Source organism: Sesamum indicum, linkage group LG6 (genome assembly GCF_000512975.1).
Source record: "Sesamum indicum cultivar Zhongzhi No. 13 linkage group LG6, S_indicum_v1.0, whole genome shotgun sequence".
NCBI lineage: Eukaryota > Viridiplantae > Streptophyta > Magnoliopsida > Lamiales > Pedaliaceae > Sesamum > Sesamum indicum.
Genome location: NC_026150.1, coordinates 1544757 through 1559637, shown reverse-complemented (window position 1 = coordinate 1559637; position 14881 = coordinate 1544757). Strand labels below are relative to the sequence as shown.

Here is a 14881-nt window from a genome sequence, read left to right as displayed (position 1 = left end):
TATTCCATATAATACATGTACATCAGTGTGTTAAATCTTCTTTTTTAAATAAAATAGATAATATAAGTAATTTTTACACACATGACGTGTATATATATGTTATATGAAATAGAAGATGAAATGTGATTTGAAATAGAAAATCCAATCCGCCGTATTTGTATCATGTATAGGCTATTTCATCATATTCCATGTTCTACTTTTTATTCCAGTTTCATTTGATTTCCACTTCAAGAAATAAAGGAGGAATTACATGGGAATCAAGAATCAATTCTTAATATGGTTAATTGGAGGTCCCTACTACTACAACATTTGAATAACAAAAATGGTTAATTAATTAGATTGACCTAATAATTGATATATACATATATATAATCTTTCTTTTTTTTTTTGGTATTGTTATTTATTTATGTAGTGATGCATTGGTGGTGTGTGTTGTGTGGGATGGGATGGAATGGGATGATGACTCCCGACAATGCACGGCTTTAGAATACCACAAAAAGACCCACGTTCCTACAAACATTTGGATTTTGAAAATCTAGTCTACGCTGTCGGGGAATCCACACTATTGTCTTCTTCTAATTATTCAAATCTACCTTCCAATTTATGTATACATGCTTTCCATTCTGGTCATCAAACATTCTAACTCCCAATTCCTCTCTACTTACTGCTTAATTTAAACTCTGTCTTCCTAGTAAAACCAAAAAACGCTACAACTTATAATGACATTTAACAGCTAGCTAGAATTCGGTGAGGAGAAACGGAACAGAGACGGACAGTTGTCGTCATTCCTACTATATACTATAACTACGTATTTCACTCTACATCTCTACTTGTGCAGCTATCCACATAAAAATTCAATTGTCAGCTTTGAGAGACTGGGAGGAGGAGGAGGCCCCATGTATCTTTGATGAGCGTAATGGTAGCTACAACTACATGTCTTTCAAAAGGTCCAGAAAATCAACCATCACAAGTACTTCTTTTTTGGCTTTGGGACTATTTTGGCACATACTCATAGCTTCCACCACCAGCTTATCAAACTCGTTGTCGAATTCCAGTTGGCTCATTGCCTCCACATTGCCAGTAAATATCCCTCAAACGAATCCCACTTCTGCAGTTGAGAATTATACAGGACATGCATATTCAACGCCCTACGAATCTATAGCAGATCTTCTTTTCCATTACAATCCAATCTTTTCATGTCAGCAGGTTTAATTTCACGACAAGAAAAAAAGGCCCAATTATTTATCACGACTCCACAGTGGTACCTCCCCCTATACAATCTTTAAAACCGGCCTAACCTTTTGCGCTTGATGTTCATATGTCATGGACTTCAATTACGTGACCTTTATCATCAACCATTTTATGGTGCTACTGAGTACATCCTTGTTTATCTTGTTTCGTATTTGGAGAAATCCTAAGTTCAAGGGAATGCTTCTCGTGCTAAGAAGTCTTAAAAAATCCATACTTGCTTCTGGTTTGCATGTGCCCTGGGTTAATTTAGTAAACATATTAAATGCACATTAAAAGTAAATACTCTAACGTCCTCACGCTTAACAAACAGTATAAATTTAGGAGGAAAAACACATAAATGTATCTAGCTGACGTCCGCTCACTAATTGAAATAAGCACCTAATTGGAACCAAGAAATGTATCTAGCTGAGGTTCAACCAATCGTCAAAAGTCCAGATTTGTAGGCGATCAAACGCTTGCCACTACCAAAAGCTAATAGCTATTGACAGAGATACAGGTTGTAGCAGCCAAAAACACTGCTATACGTATGATCAAAAGGAGCTACATCCCATAAGACAGACGGACATCAACCATTTACATATTCTGTCGAGTCAAAAAAATGGTGCAGACAAATGAACACCGCTATTATCAAGTTCGAGAAATAAACTCAAGCTCGCGGGTTTGAGTTTTCCTATGTCAAGGATTATACTTGTACTCTTTTGGGTTCACGAACTAGGGACATCTCTTTCCAAATACAGATCCAGCTTTCTTCTTATTTCCTTTCTTTCTATTTGTGTAGTTTATTTAATTGGTGACCTTCAGAGTCCCTATATTTTGCATAACAGTACTCCGAGTAACCCAGCAATCACAGCAGCATTCAGCAACCTCTGAGAGCAACTAGCTAATAGAAAACCTGTAACCACGTCAAAATGGTAAGATTAAACTTCTACAACTAACAGCAATATTATGATTCAATCACTAAACTGGAATAACATCAGTCTTTCAATTGCTTTAGCAGGGAGCCAATGCTTTCAGATGACAAAAAGATCTCCATATGTAAAGTCATGATTAAGTGATGTAGCATTACCGGCTCAATTTGCTGGAGAACAATTTAACTGGAAGCGTTCTTCCTTGCAGCATAGGCCCGATAAGCTGCCAACCCGACAAAAGTAGCAGCAGCTCCAACTGTAAATTTTTACCAAGTTAAGTCATAACAGGCAATTTCACATGAAGTAGCAAACAAGCACAATGTGCCACCAATGTTCCTATCCTGTTATGCAGTACTCGCAATTGTGTATAAGGATATAAGGCTATGCTCTCTAACATAAGCTATATGCCAGGTGTCTACTAGCTCACATGACGACTCACTCAATAGCAGTCGCAAAGGCCCAATATGGAATTTTCTGTACATAGGTCATAGGATTTTCTCCCAAAACCTACCATAGTGGCCAAGAAGTTTCTCCACTGGATCTGTTATACCCTTCTGATCAGTTATAAAATATTACCAAAGTATCGTAGAGTACCTGAGATACACATAAGAGCACGATTGACAAGCTGGCGGTATCGCTTCTGACTGCGGCCAAGCTCAGTCTCAGGAACACTCAGATGAGGATGCTCGGCTGCATTTACAATTCTAGAGAACACATCATTCAGATCTCTTTCTTTCACGCTTACAGGAATAGGTGCATCAATCCCCATATCCAGGCAAATCTAGAACAAATAAACTTCCAGATCATGAATCACTTCTTTCCATACTTCTTCATGATTTTTGCTTTTTTATTATTTCATTTGAGGGCCCCACAAAAGCAGAGTTCAAATCTCATAATTCAAGTTTCATAAGTAAAGCAGGTAGTAAAGGAAGTACCAAATATACCTTTGCTGAGTCTTGGTTTACTGTTGGATTTGAACCAAGATCATTCTTTGCTGCAATCAGGAGACTAGGCATCCCAAAACCACTTTCTTCCCCTTGCCTAGCCACATATGACAGCAATTCTGTCGCTCCTTTAAAAGAATACTCGCTTGAGCTGAAAAAAGATTAAATGAAACCATATCAGAGAAACCATTTCACTTATTCCATGTCCTTAACCATTGAAAGAGAAGAAATAATAAACTCCATATGAGTTGCACGGTTATACAAGTTTAAACCAGGACAAAAATGCTAGCATAAATGCAGCAAAGCATGCCTACCTGTCATAAACAAAAACAGCTACATCACAAGAAGCCAAAGATTCCTTATTGGATAAAAGTTTCTTAACTCCATCTTCTGGAACCTCCCGAAGTATAAGAGTTTTCTTATTACCCTAGAAGCATTTGAACAGATTAATGCTTTAGTACACAACAGGGAGGCATTAATCTCCAGTGATATCACTTGCTAAAATACTTCACATATTTCACCCACCCTACCCGGAAAAAAGAAAAAAAGAAGAAGAAGAACAGAACAGAAACACAACCACCCAGAGAGGTAGAGGGAGTCTCAATGAAATTGATTTTGCAGTTAGTACTCACCATATGCCGGTCAACGACATTCACAATATATTGTTGGGTGGTTGTAGGAACATAATTTTCTGAGAAAGGCCTGTAATTGGGGAAACAACAAAAATCTCTCATTTAGATTCACAGTGCGTAAAGGAATATATGGTCCATACAGTTAGAAAAGACTCTACTCAGTGCTATCAGGAGATTCAGAGAGAGAACTGTTTGATATTTTTTACTCTGATAAACACATATACAGATTCGGACCCGTACCTTCCCGACAATGACATCAACAATGCGGACTTTCCAGCACTTTTAGGTCCAAAGACAAAGCACTGGAAAACATTTCGTTCTGTTTGTTGCTTCTTTCTATCGACTAATCTTCTCCTAGTGATGTGGAGGGCTGATGCAGCATTGCAGTGGTAACCAATATATATTAAGTTGGCAATACTTCGAGCTGGATCCACTGATGTCATAAGAGCCCACTGTAATACAAGTTCCACATGATAGGCAAGCGACAAAAGTGCAATATCACAAACATTATAACTTTCTGAAAAGAATGGCAAATATGCAGTATGGTTGAGTTTTTGCTTTTTAATTCAAGCGCATATAGAAGATTACAACACAACAATGAAAAATGAATCAAAAACTTGATATAAAAAAGATACTTCATATAAACAGTTTAACACTGAGGGTGCAGTTGAAACCTACAGCACCATCTTGCACAGGCAGATTGGGGTACCCACCTCAGATAGGAATCCAGAAAGAGAGATTCCACGGAGTGGAGTTCTCCCCACCGCATCCTTATAAGGGGCTTCATTCCAAGGACTGATTTACATCATTAAAAACCAAGGCAACTGATATTAGGAAAGCCAAGGAAAGAATAACTAGCATTCGGGATGGAAAGCAGCCGTAGAATAACATGCTTAAAAGAAACACATCGAGGAACAATGTTGTAGACCACATATCCCAAAGGATTTTATGAAAAAACTTATAGTTATATTGCATAAATCAACAATTCATCGTATCCAAGCCACATCACATCTATTGTATTTAATATACAATACTTAACCGGCGAGATTCTACAGCACGTGGTAAGCTGAAATCCTGAAACTGGTTGCGCCAAATTCAGTTCAATAAAGGAAGATGATGATCTGGACTTGTTGCCTGCTAATCAGCATAATATACGGACTACACCAAAAAATACACACATGCACATCAAATCACGCAGATAAAATGTCTTTCAGAGGACTGTCAGAAACCTACTCAATCACAGAATTCAATGCCAGAGTTGAATTGGAAAGAAAAACACTTCAATCAATTTAACCACCCACCCACACCCACAAACGTTAGAAATCACTACTGCCTTAACTTTCATAAAGTTAAAGGGGAGGATTCGGACAAATTCAAGAAGTTAGCCCAATTTAAGGTCTTAACTTAAGACTGAGTTGATGCTGAAATTGTTTAAATTATGAAATCCCCTCATTATGCATGTTTAAAATGGATACTAAAGTTGTAGCACAAAAACAACGGCTTTCTGGATAAACAAATTTACCTTTCTGGTGCAGTTGAAAATAAATCTTCAAGCTCACTTTCGCGAAGAACTCCATCCTATAATAGCAAAAAGGTCACTGACTCATAGGAAGAAGGCAGAATAATATAGAATATGTCAGAGCACACAGGGAAATTCAGAAGACTAAAAATGGTGACAGAACTACAGATGCTGTATGAAATGACAAAATTATTAACATGAAAACCTATTTCAGAGTGGTGTAGGGGGAAATTACTTGACTATAAATGAGTATATATTAAGTAATCTTGTGGGCTATGTGTTTGGCACAAACTATGTTACTAAGAAATACTCCGGTTTCATGATTATTCAATAGATGCATTTTCCAGGTTGTGGGGTTATCAAAATCAGAATCTAATCTATACTTAAACAGACATGTATGGCTTGTATTAGTATCTAAAACGTTGCTTCCAAAAGCTATGTCAAACAATTCCAACAAATAATTTCAAAGATCAGCTTTCTTTTGATGAATCTAAAATGATACCGTTAGTTATCTTAATCTACAGCAAATCGAAGAATTTATATATCCAATAGCATTTTGCACTCGTGGCATTTGGAAAGACTTCAGAAACTAGTAAAATATAGCAGTTGTCTTAAAGTTGCAACTAATTGGCAATGGCAGTCCTCTTCCCTCTAAGGAAAAGGTATGGAAGGCTCAAACCAAAGGATAAACCTTCTTGGAAGAGAAATTTTCAAATTTTTAATCCAATGAATTCGAAATCATCAGGTTTGTACACATTATAACAGCAGAACATGCACGATATTTTCCACCAAGAGGTGTCATAAGACTTCCCTAAGCATCACTCCATATCAGATGTTAACTTTCAAATGGATAGCAAGACAGCAATAGAACAAAAACATACTTTATCATCATCAAATGTGCTGAAGATTCCCTTTAAAAACTCCACTGCTTCACTTGTCAATTCAACACTCTGCAAATGACACGAGCATTTGAAGATAGAAACTGTAATAGAAGGCTAAACCAAGTGCTCAGAAATGCATTAATTCTTGTATATCAAACGATACAAAATGTTTTACTATGTAATAGTTAGTTAATAAAGTACCAAAACCAAATATTTTTAGAAAATGATAGATTATTAGCCAATAACAGCTACAAGAACACTGATACCACTAACGATAATGGAACATATATCATGAAGGAAACCCCTCTATGATTTGAGGATAAAAACACCATTTGTGAGCAAAAACTGACTCTTCTAGAATCATTAGAAGCAATTAATGTATGATTTTGTTATTATATGAATAATTTTACCTATTTCAAATTACTTAACCAAATCTTTAAGTCACTAATAAGTTTACTATAAAATCAATCTATTCAAACCAAATCACAAATAGTGCCAACCGCACACATACTCCCACTACTCAGGTTACTGTTTCTCTTTCCTTCTTCTAAAGGTAAAATATAATAAACTATCACAAACCAAAGTAAATAGATCATTATCCCATAATACTATCCAAATTTATGCTATTTAACATAACCAACTTCATGATTTATTAATTTGACACCACTAACATCACATTGACCTGATTTGAAGTGACATGGAACTTAAAGCTGACACTACTTGGAAAATAATAAAATATCCATTTTCTATAAACAATTTTTCCAAATACATGCATTCTTAAATGCAAACCAGGTGGACCTATTTGAGGGCTTACACTCTTTATGAAACTTACAGCACTAAAACCAAACAGAGCCTTTTGAATTTGTTGAGAAACATTATCAGAGTCGCAAACAATAACTGAAAACATGCTTTGCAACAAGACTCACCTGATCTGGAGCCTTTTTGTTTGGAATTGACAAATAATCATCCCTTAGTTTAAGCTCATCACTGTACCCAAATTTTCTCAAAACAGTCCATGTTGTCTCAATTCGGCCTTTCTCTATAAAAAGAGCATGAAGAAAAAGAAAGCCAGTTAAGGTAAGACCATGTTCACTGACTCCTTCAGGCAACTTCTCTTGTACCACTCTCTTAACACCCACTATTTCAGCAGGTTGCAAAGGGGCATTGAAACACTTAACCTGCTCACCAATACTGAAGGTTAGAGGTGAAAAGATAAAAGAACTGCATTTTCGCACAAAGACAGAACTCAGATGGACATGAACAATATAAGCAAAAGAAAAACTCTTTATCTTAAAGTCACAAAAATGGTTTAGGTAGAGAGGATAAAGAAACAACCTGAAATTCATTTAGCTCGTCATCATTGAGAACACCATCCATATCATGATCACAGAGAACAAAAATCCTCTTCAAGGCCCTCATGCAACGAGGTCTCAAGGTTTGGGTTTCTTGATCAAATAATGGAGCTGTCGGATGAAGAACCGCTTTTTGAGCAAAGTAAAATACTTCTTGAATCTGTAAAAATCTTACAACCACTCAAATCATCTGCAGATTCTTATTCTCATCCAAATGAACAAAAGAAAGAGTTAACCAGAATCTCCAAGATTTAACCATCTCAAACCTGAAGCATGTTAGCTGCTGAACATTCTATGCAAGTTTCAATCTCACGGAACTGCTGCATGAGTGGCACCATCTCAATGCTCAAATTGTACTCCTCAGTTCGCCGATCTAGCTTGCAACCAGCAACAATAACTGGTGCCTTGATCTAAGCAACCAAAATTGATGAGGCATATCCAGATCAGCATGAAAGAATAACAACTACCAATAAAGTGAAGATAAATCATTTTCCTTGGCAGATGTGATCATGTGAGCTACAAATGCGGGAGACAACTGCATAGCTAGTGAGTTTCCAGACATCAATGGACTGAAAAGTAAACCAAGCTGCTTAAAAGAGGCAGTCCTTAAAATCAAATTTGAGCACGAAATTGCTCACTTGTGAAACCAGACGCCAATCTTAGTGCACTAATATTTCAACCTCGGCTATCAATCAACTAAAACACACTCCTATTACACTGAATTAAAATTTGGTTGGAGATTAGTTCATTCAATCACCATAAACAACCCCAAACAAACTATCTCGCTTGGTGAGAAATTCAAACTAAGTTTGGACAATATACCTAAAATCACATGCTGCAATGCCAATAAGATTATCTAACAACAACAACAACACCATCACCAATTATAATCTAGTAAATTAAAACTTACATTAAAAAATAGTAACAAAAAAAATTGGTGATGAAAACCCAATCAAACAACTATAAACTAATTACTGAATGAAGAACCGTACACCACCCCAAGTATTAATTAAAGAAAACACATGTAAAGAAATCAATAATGCAACATAAACATTTAACTCAAACCTCTAGTCTCCGGAGCTCGTGGAGCCAGAATGAACTGAGGCGATTAAGCGTCGAAGGCTGATCGCATGCATATGTCAACACTACGGCATCAGCACGCTTCAATTCTTCAGCGAGTCTCCCCCTGTTCTCCAAACTGCATCCACAAACTAATCCATAAGAGCGTGCAAAACTCCCCTAATAAATCAAAAACACACAATTGAAAGAAGGACGTGCATGAAGAGTGCACCTGGATGAGGTGTCGATGATGACAATTGGAACATTATCTGGATAATAATCGGCGGGGAGGCGAGTGGGAGGGAGAACGGGAGGAACTTCCTGCCTGAAGGTTTCGGCGGCAGCCGCCGGGGTGGGGGGTGGGTGAGGCTGGATTTTCCAGTGCCGCGGTCGCCGACGACGACGATACGGACGCTGGTGCGGGCGCCGGAGATTGGACCGCCAGTTGGCATTGATTCGAAGGTTTTGTGCGAGTTGAGACTGTTGATGATAATTAGTGGGGGTGTGATTCGTGCTTTGGTTGAAGCGCGGCTGAGTCGAACACTAAACAATAGAGAGAAAACTGGCGTTATAACTTGGTAACTTTTTCTTCGAGAAAAAGTAATTCAAGATTCATATGACCGTTGGTAATTATTTTCTAATCCTTTTTTTTATATATAATCTCATAAGATCGCTTTTTTTTGGTGATTGTATAATTTAAGAAATCCATTTTTGAAAAAACAAACATAATATTTGATTTTGTTTTTAACTTGTTTTGGAGTGTTTTGTGAAAATAGAGAGAGAAAAACAAAAATAAATAAGTATAAGTTAAAAATAGTGTGTATGTTTGTATTTGTTTTTTGAGATAATATAAAATAAATATGGTATGTTTGATGTTGAGTAGTGGGAGATAAAAAGTATTGTTCATTGTCAAATCATGTCTCTTTTATATATAAATATATATATATATGTATGAAGTATGTATATAATTAGTTTTATTTTTTGGATAAAAGAATAATCAAAATACTGTTTTAAAATAATGCAAAATATACTTAAAACTTGCAAAATAAAACAAGCCAAACATAATGTATATTTTGGCCCATCTTTGAATCAAAACCAAACATAGTGAAAATGTTAAGAGTTTAAACTATGCCAATTTTAATATTATTTATTTAGTTTAAAACACCTATTGAATATGACTTGAGTAATAGGTTAGAAGTTATAATATACGGACATGGGCATGCCGATACAAACATGATATAATATGGATACAATGACACAAAAAATATAAAAAATAGGACGCGATATGACACTGACATGACTACATATAATATATATTTTAATTATATATAATTATATATTCTCCATTTCTCATAAAATTAAAATGTGCAAATGAATAATATCAAGATAAATTATAAAATAAGCATGTCTTACATCTATGTTTTAACCAAATATAGCTTAAAAAATATATGTAATAAGTTTATCTTAAAAGTACTAATGAAATTTTTTTAACATTCAAATTAATTAAATCATCATGACCATCTCCCAAATTTTTAGTAATTTCTTCACAAAACTTTTAGTTTGAAATGAGTAAGTTAATTCTTTTTATTTTTTTACTAAGCTTAAAATTCTTTAAAAAAAAAAGTAGCCCAATTTTTTTAAAATTATAAAAAAAAATCCAAACGTGTTCAAAACATATCGGACGCGCCAATAGGCGTGTTCATGATGTGTCCGACACTGTATTTTTTTTTCTTTTAATTTTGGAACACACCATCCGCGTGCCCTAGACATGTCAGACACATGTACGTAAGTATTTGTAAAATGTGGCGATTACGACCAATGATGATTTGAGTTTCGTGGAACACCACTCGAGGTTAGGCTCGTGTAATAAATGTGTATTGTTTAAATTTATACTTTGATAATGTATATTATTTAATTGGAACAATTACAATATTCTATTATGGTTTTGTTGTGTAATTATACATAAATTCTTATAATTTGAGAAGTTATATTTAGTATTCTTGAAATTTATTTTCGTCTAATAAATAGTGAATTGATTTTTTTTCAAAATTCATTGAATTTATTGATATTAGCAAAAGAATTGATTAAAAAATCTACATTAATGTTAAATGATTTATTGTGGGTCAAACAAGTATTTTACAACCAAACAACCTTCACACATGCATTAGCACGTGGAGTTATAAAATGCTAGTTTGACCTAAAAAAAATTATTTGACTTGAAATAAGTTAATAATAAATCAATCGAATAAATATAAATTTCCATTTAATTTTTGCTAATACCAACAAATTAATTGAATGCGGCTAACGACGAAATTTATTTATTAGGTAAAAATAACTATAAAAATATTAAATATAATTTTCTAAATTATAAGAATACATGTAATTACAATAAATTGTAAAGGAGAACAATATAATACCTCTTTAATTTATAGTCTACTCAATTTTCAGAATTACTACAAACAGCTATTAGATGGATTATTATTCTTACTTGGCACACTGTATTGAGTGTGTTAGAATCTAAATACCTGACCGCCCCCGCCCCCGCCCCCGCATGTAATGCTTAAATTGTGGTTTACTAATAAATTGCTGTATCGATCGAAACACCAATATTTAAGCCCAGTTGCGTTCGTGGGCTGGGCTCTACTTGCCTCTCTTTTCAGTCTCTGTTGAAAATTTATGTATACTCTTCTAAACCAACATTTCAGATGAAAATGTTGCACCGAATTTTTCGAGCATCCAGCGCCGCCGCGCGCCGATTTTCGACGAAGACGGCAGTGGTCTCTGCTCCGGCGCAGGAGACGGTATCTGGTGAGGGAAGAAAAACTGCCGGAAATAAGCTCAGAAACGAAAGCACCGGCAGAGACACGCTGGGGCGGCGGCTTTTCGCTCTGGTGTACGCGAAGCGGAGTGCTGTGGTCGCCCTACGCAAGTGGAAGGAGGAAGGACACGTCGTGCGCAAGTACGAGCTGAATCGCATTGTTCGCGAGCTCCGAAAGCTTAAGCGTTACAAACATGCCCTCGAGGTTGTACCACTTGCATATTTATATACTACGTGCTTCTTTGTTCTTGCTTTTTATAATTTGTGATAAAAATTCTCAGTTTCATTTATGCTCTGTGCTGATTGTCGCTGTTCAGTTTAGTCTTTAGAAATCGTAGATATGAGCAAATACAAAGATTAAGAGGGAAATATTTGTCTTAGTTCAGTTACTTTGACTGTACTCGATCTCGTGTTGACAATTTACTTGGGATTAGTAGTTCAGTATATCTAGCAATAAAGATGTTAGGTTCCGCTTGGTGTAGGATAGAGGGTGAGGATAAGGGAAACTCTGACACACTTCTGACGCTAGTTGTTGCGTACAGCAGTTCTAAGTTTGTGATGCTATTGGTGGTGTTTCTAGATTTGTGAATGGATGAGGATACAAGAAGATATGAAGCTTGTACCTGGGGACTACGCTGTCCACTTGGATTTAATTGCTAAAATTCGGGGTCTAAATAGTGCAGAAAAGTTCTTTGAAGATCTGCCTGAGAAAATGAGAGCCCCCGCCACTTGTAGTGCTCTTCTCCACACCTATGTCCAGCACAAGGAATCTAACAAGGCTGAAGCTCTGATGGAAAAGATGTCAGAATGTGGTTTCTTGAAGAGTCCTCTTCCATTTAACCACATGCTCTCTCTATATGTCTCAACAGGCCAGTTGGAAAAGGTTCCAGAAATTGTCAAGAAGCTGAAGACGACGACCACTCCAGATGCCGTCACATATAATCTGTTGTTGGCTGCATGCGCATCACAAAATATTATTGAAACTGCTGAAAAGGTGTTCCTGGAGCAAAGGCAGGCCAAAATAGAACCCGACTGGATGACTTACAGCACATTGACCAGCATCTACATCAAGAATTCACTCCGTGAAAAAGCTGAGTCTGCTCTGAAGGAGATGGAGAAAAGGGTCTCTAGAAAAGTTCGAGTGGCATATGCATCGCTGATCAGTTTGCATACTGGTCTTGAAAATAAGAGTGAGGTTTGCCGAATATGGAAGAAGATGAAGTCCACTTACCGCAAATTGAATGATGTCGAGTACACTTGCATGATTACTTCCTTACTGAAACTTGAAGAACTTGAAGAAGCAAAGAAACTGTACGACGAGTGGGAGTCTGTTTCCCCTACCAATGACTCAAGAGTTCCAAATTTACTTCTTGCTGCTTACATCAATCAAGATCAGATGGAGAAGGCAGAGGCATTTTACGATCGGATGGTGCAAAAAGATATAGTACCAGGCTATACCACTTGGGAGCTTCTTACTTGGGGTTATTTGAAACAAAGGCAGGTTGACAAAGTTCTTGATTGTTTCAAAAAAGCCATTGGTAGTGTTAGAAAATGGGATCCAGATGAAAAGCTGGTCGAGAAAGTATGTAGAGTTGTGGAAGAGTTTGGTAATGTCGAGGGTGCAGAACTGTTGCTGGTTATTCTTCGACGAGCTGGCTATGTGAGTACAGAGACATACAATTCTCTTCTCCGAACTTATGCAAAAGCTGGTAAAATGCCACTTATTGTGGCAGAGCGGATGAAGAAGGACAATGTAGAGATAGATGATGAAACCAAGAGATTGTTACAACTAACAAGCAAAATGCGCGTCAGTGAAATTCCAAGTGGTTTTTAAGACATATTGAGGATCAGTTCCTCGACTACGAAGCCCTTCTCTAGACCCCTGGCAACATATGGTTTGCATAGTTCTGATTTAACTGTTCAATCTGTACATTAGTCATCCCCCGGCCTTTGAGTGACTGATGAACCAAGTCATGCCTGATGGAGGAGGGCGGTCAAATTTTACAACCCATATGTTTGTACTTTTGCTATGAAACAGAGAAAATTCTTGTGTTTTTGCTATGAAACAGCTACATAGATGTAGGCAGATAGTTATGGTTTTGGAGTGGATGGTAATTTATGTCTGCAAGATACTCCTTCATTGAAAATTATAGAGAAATTTGAGGGATTGTTCAGTTATTTGAGAGACGGCTCTTTCTTGTACACCCTCTCTTCAATGCTCAAACGGGGATGAACTTCACATGAATGTTTTACAGAAGATTCTTTTTCAAAAAAAGAAAAAAAAAAAAGAATGGGAAGAATGAAATTATTGACAATTGAGCTTCCTCAAAGGATTATTCAAGGTGAGTTAGGTTCTGCATTTGGTAATATCAAATATAATCAATTGATCTCAGAAAATAAAATCGTAAAATCCAATATGTGCTTCTGAATACAGCTTCAAAAATAGTAAAAATAAACATTAAAAAAAACGGAAAATAGTTACAGTCATCAAGAATGCTCAAAAATAGGAAGTTCAAAAGTACTTCTGCAAGATTACCACATAACTAAACAATTATGAAACTGCGACAGAAAATATTACCATGTTATATTTATTTACGTAAAATCTATACAAATAAATAAAATAAAAGCCCTTTCTCTCCTACAATTGTTAGTCCGTGACACCGCAACACTAAATTTTAAAATACTAGTTATACTTTTAAATATCTATACCAATATAATACTTATTTAACTTATTTATTTCAAATTGTCTACATCGCCTTTTAACTATCAATATATGATAACCTCCACTACCACTCATGGTAATCACTTAATCCCTTTTTAATTATATATTCACTTTTTATTTTATAAATTTTCTGTTGTATTTATTTGATTATACGTGTACAACTATCTATTAACAAATGTTACCACCCGCCAATGAGACCTACCTCAATTAGCGAAGCTGAGCCCCATGATTTTAGAGATCATGGGTTCGAATTCCACCATGTGCGTGGGATGTTGTCTACTGCATAGTAGGAGTTGTTGTCTATTGTAATAATAGGTATTGTTAATTAAAATATGATTATTGTGATAGTTTTAGTTAGATATTAATAGAGATAAAAATAATTATAAATTATAATATATTTATTTCAATTAATAATAGTTCATCACTTCTGCTAAAAAAATATTGCCACCCAGAGTCCACTTCCCTAAACTGAAACATAAGAATAAGTTTGTTCAAGATATATAGGTGGGTTGGTGTGGTGGTTATGAAGAAAAAGAAGGGTTATGCTGCTCAATAATTAGGTGGGGGATGGTATACATTTAAATCTGAAAAATCAAAACTTTATTTTAATGTTACTGAATTTGGAAGGTCACAGGTGGAAGATAATAGTTAGTTTTCTTACATATTAATAAGAAAATTGGGATTATTTGGGACAAGCAAAGCAACGAAACCTTAACAACGCCAATCATCACAACTGCAACAACCTGCGAGGGGAGAGGAAGAGAGGTTTACCCAACCCAACCTATCCACGTCCAC

General features: G+C 35.9%; 2 protein-coding genes across 2 annotated transcripts; one reads left to right on the top strand and one right to left on the bottom strand.

Moving 5' to 3' along the window:
• On the bottom strand, positions 1550 to 9112 carry LOC105163258 (mitochondrial Rho GTPase 1). The gene is given in 16 exon segments (XM_011081542.2): positions 1550 to 2143; positions 2318 to 2415; positions 2754 to 2940; positions 3104 to 3254; positions 3418 to 3530; positions 3736 to 3805; positions 3976 to 4187; positions 4449 to 4530; positions 5258 to 5313; positions 6136 to 6204; positions 7062 to 7313; positions 7471 to 7647; positions 7754 to 7897; positions 8553 to 8685; positions 8779 to 8909; positions 8912 to 9112. Coding segments are annotated over 15 exon segments (1938 nt in total). The 5' UTR covers positions 8999 to 9112; the 3' UTR covers positions 1550 to 2143; positions 2318 to 2341.
• On the top strand, positions 11186 to 13542 carry LOC105163257 (pentatricopeptide repeat-containing protein At4g02820, mitochondrial). The gene is made up of 2 exons (XM_011081540.2): positions 11186 to 11569; positions 11945 to 13542. The coding sequence occupies exons 1-2, from the start codon at positions 11252 to 11254 to the stop codon at positions 13196 to 13198; spliced, it is 1572 nt and encodes a 523-aa protein (XP_011079842.1). The 5' UTR covers positions 11186 to 11251; the 3' UTR covers positions 13199 to 13542.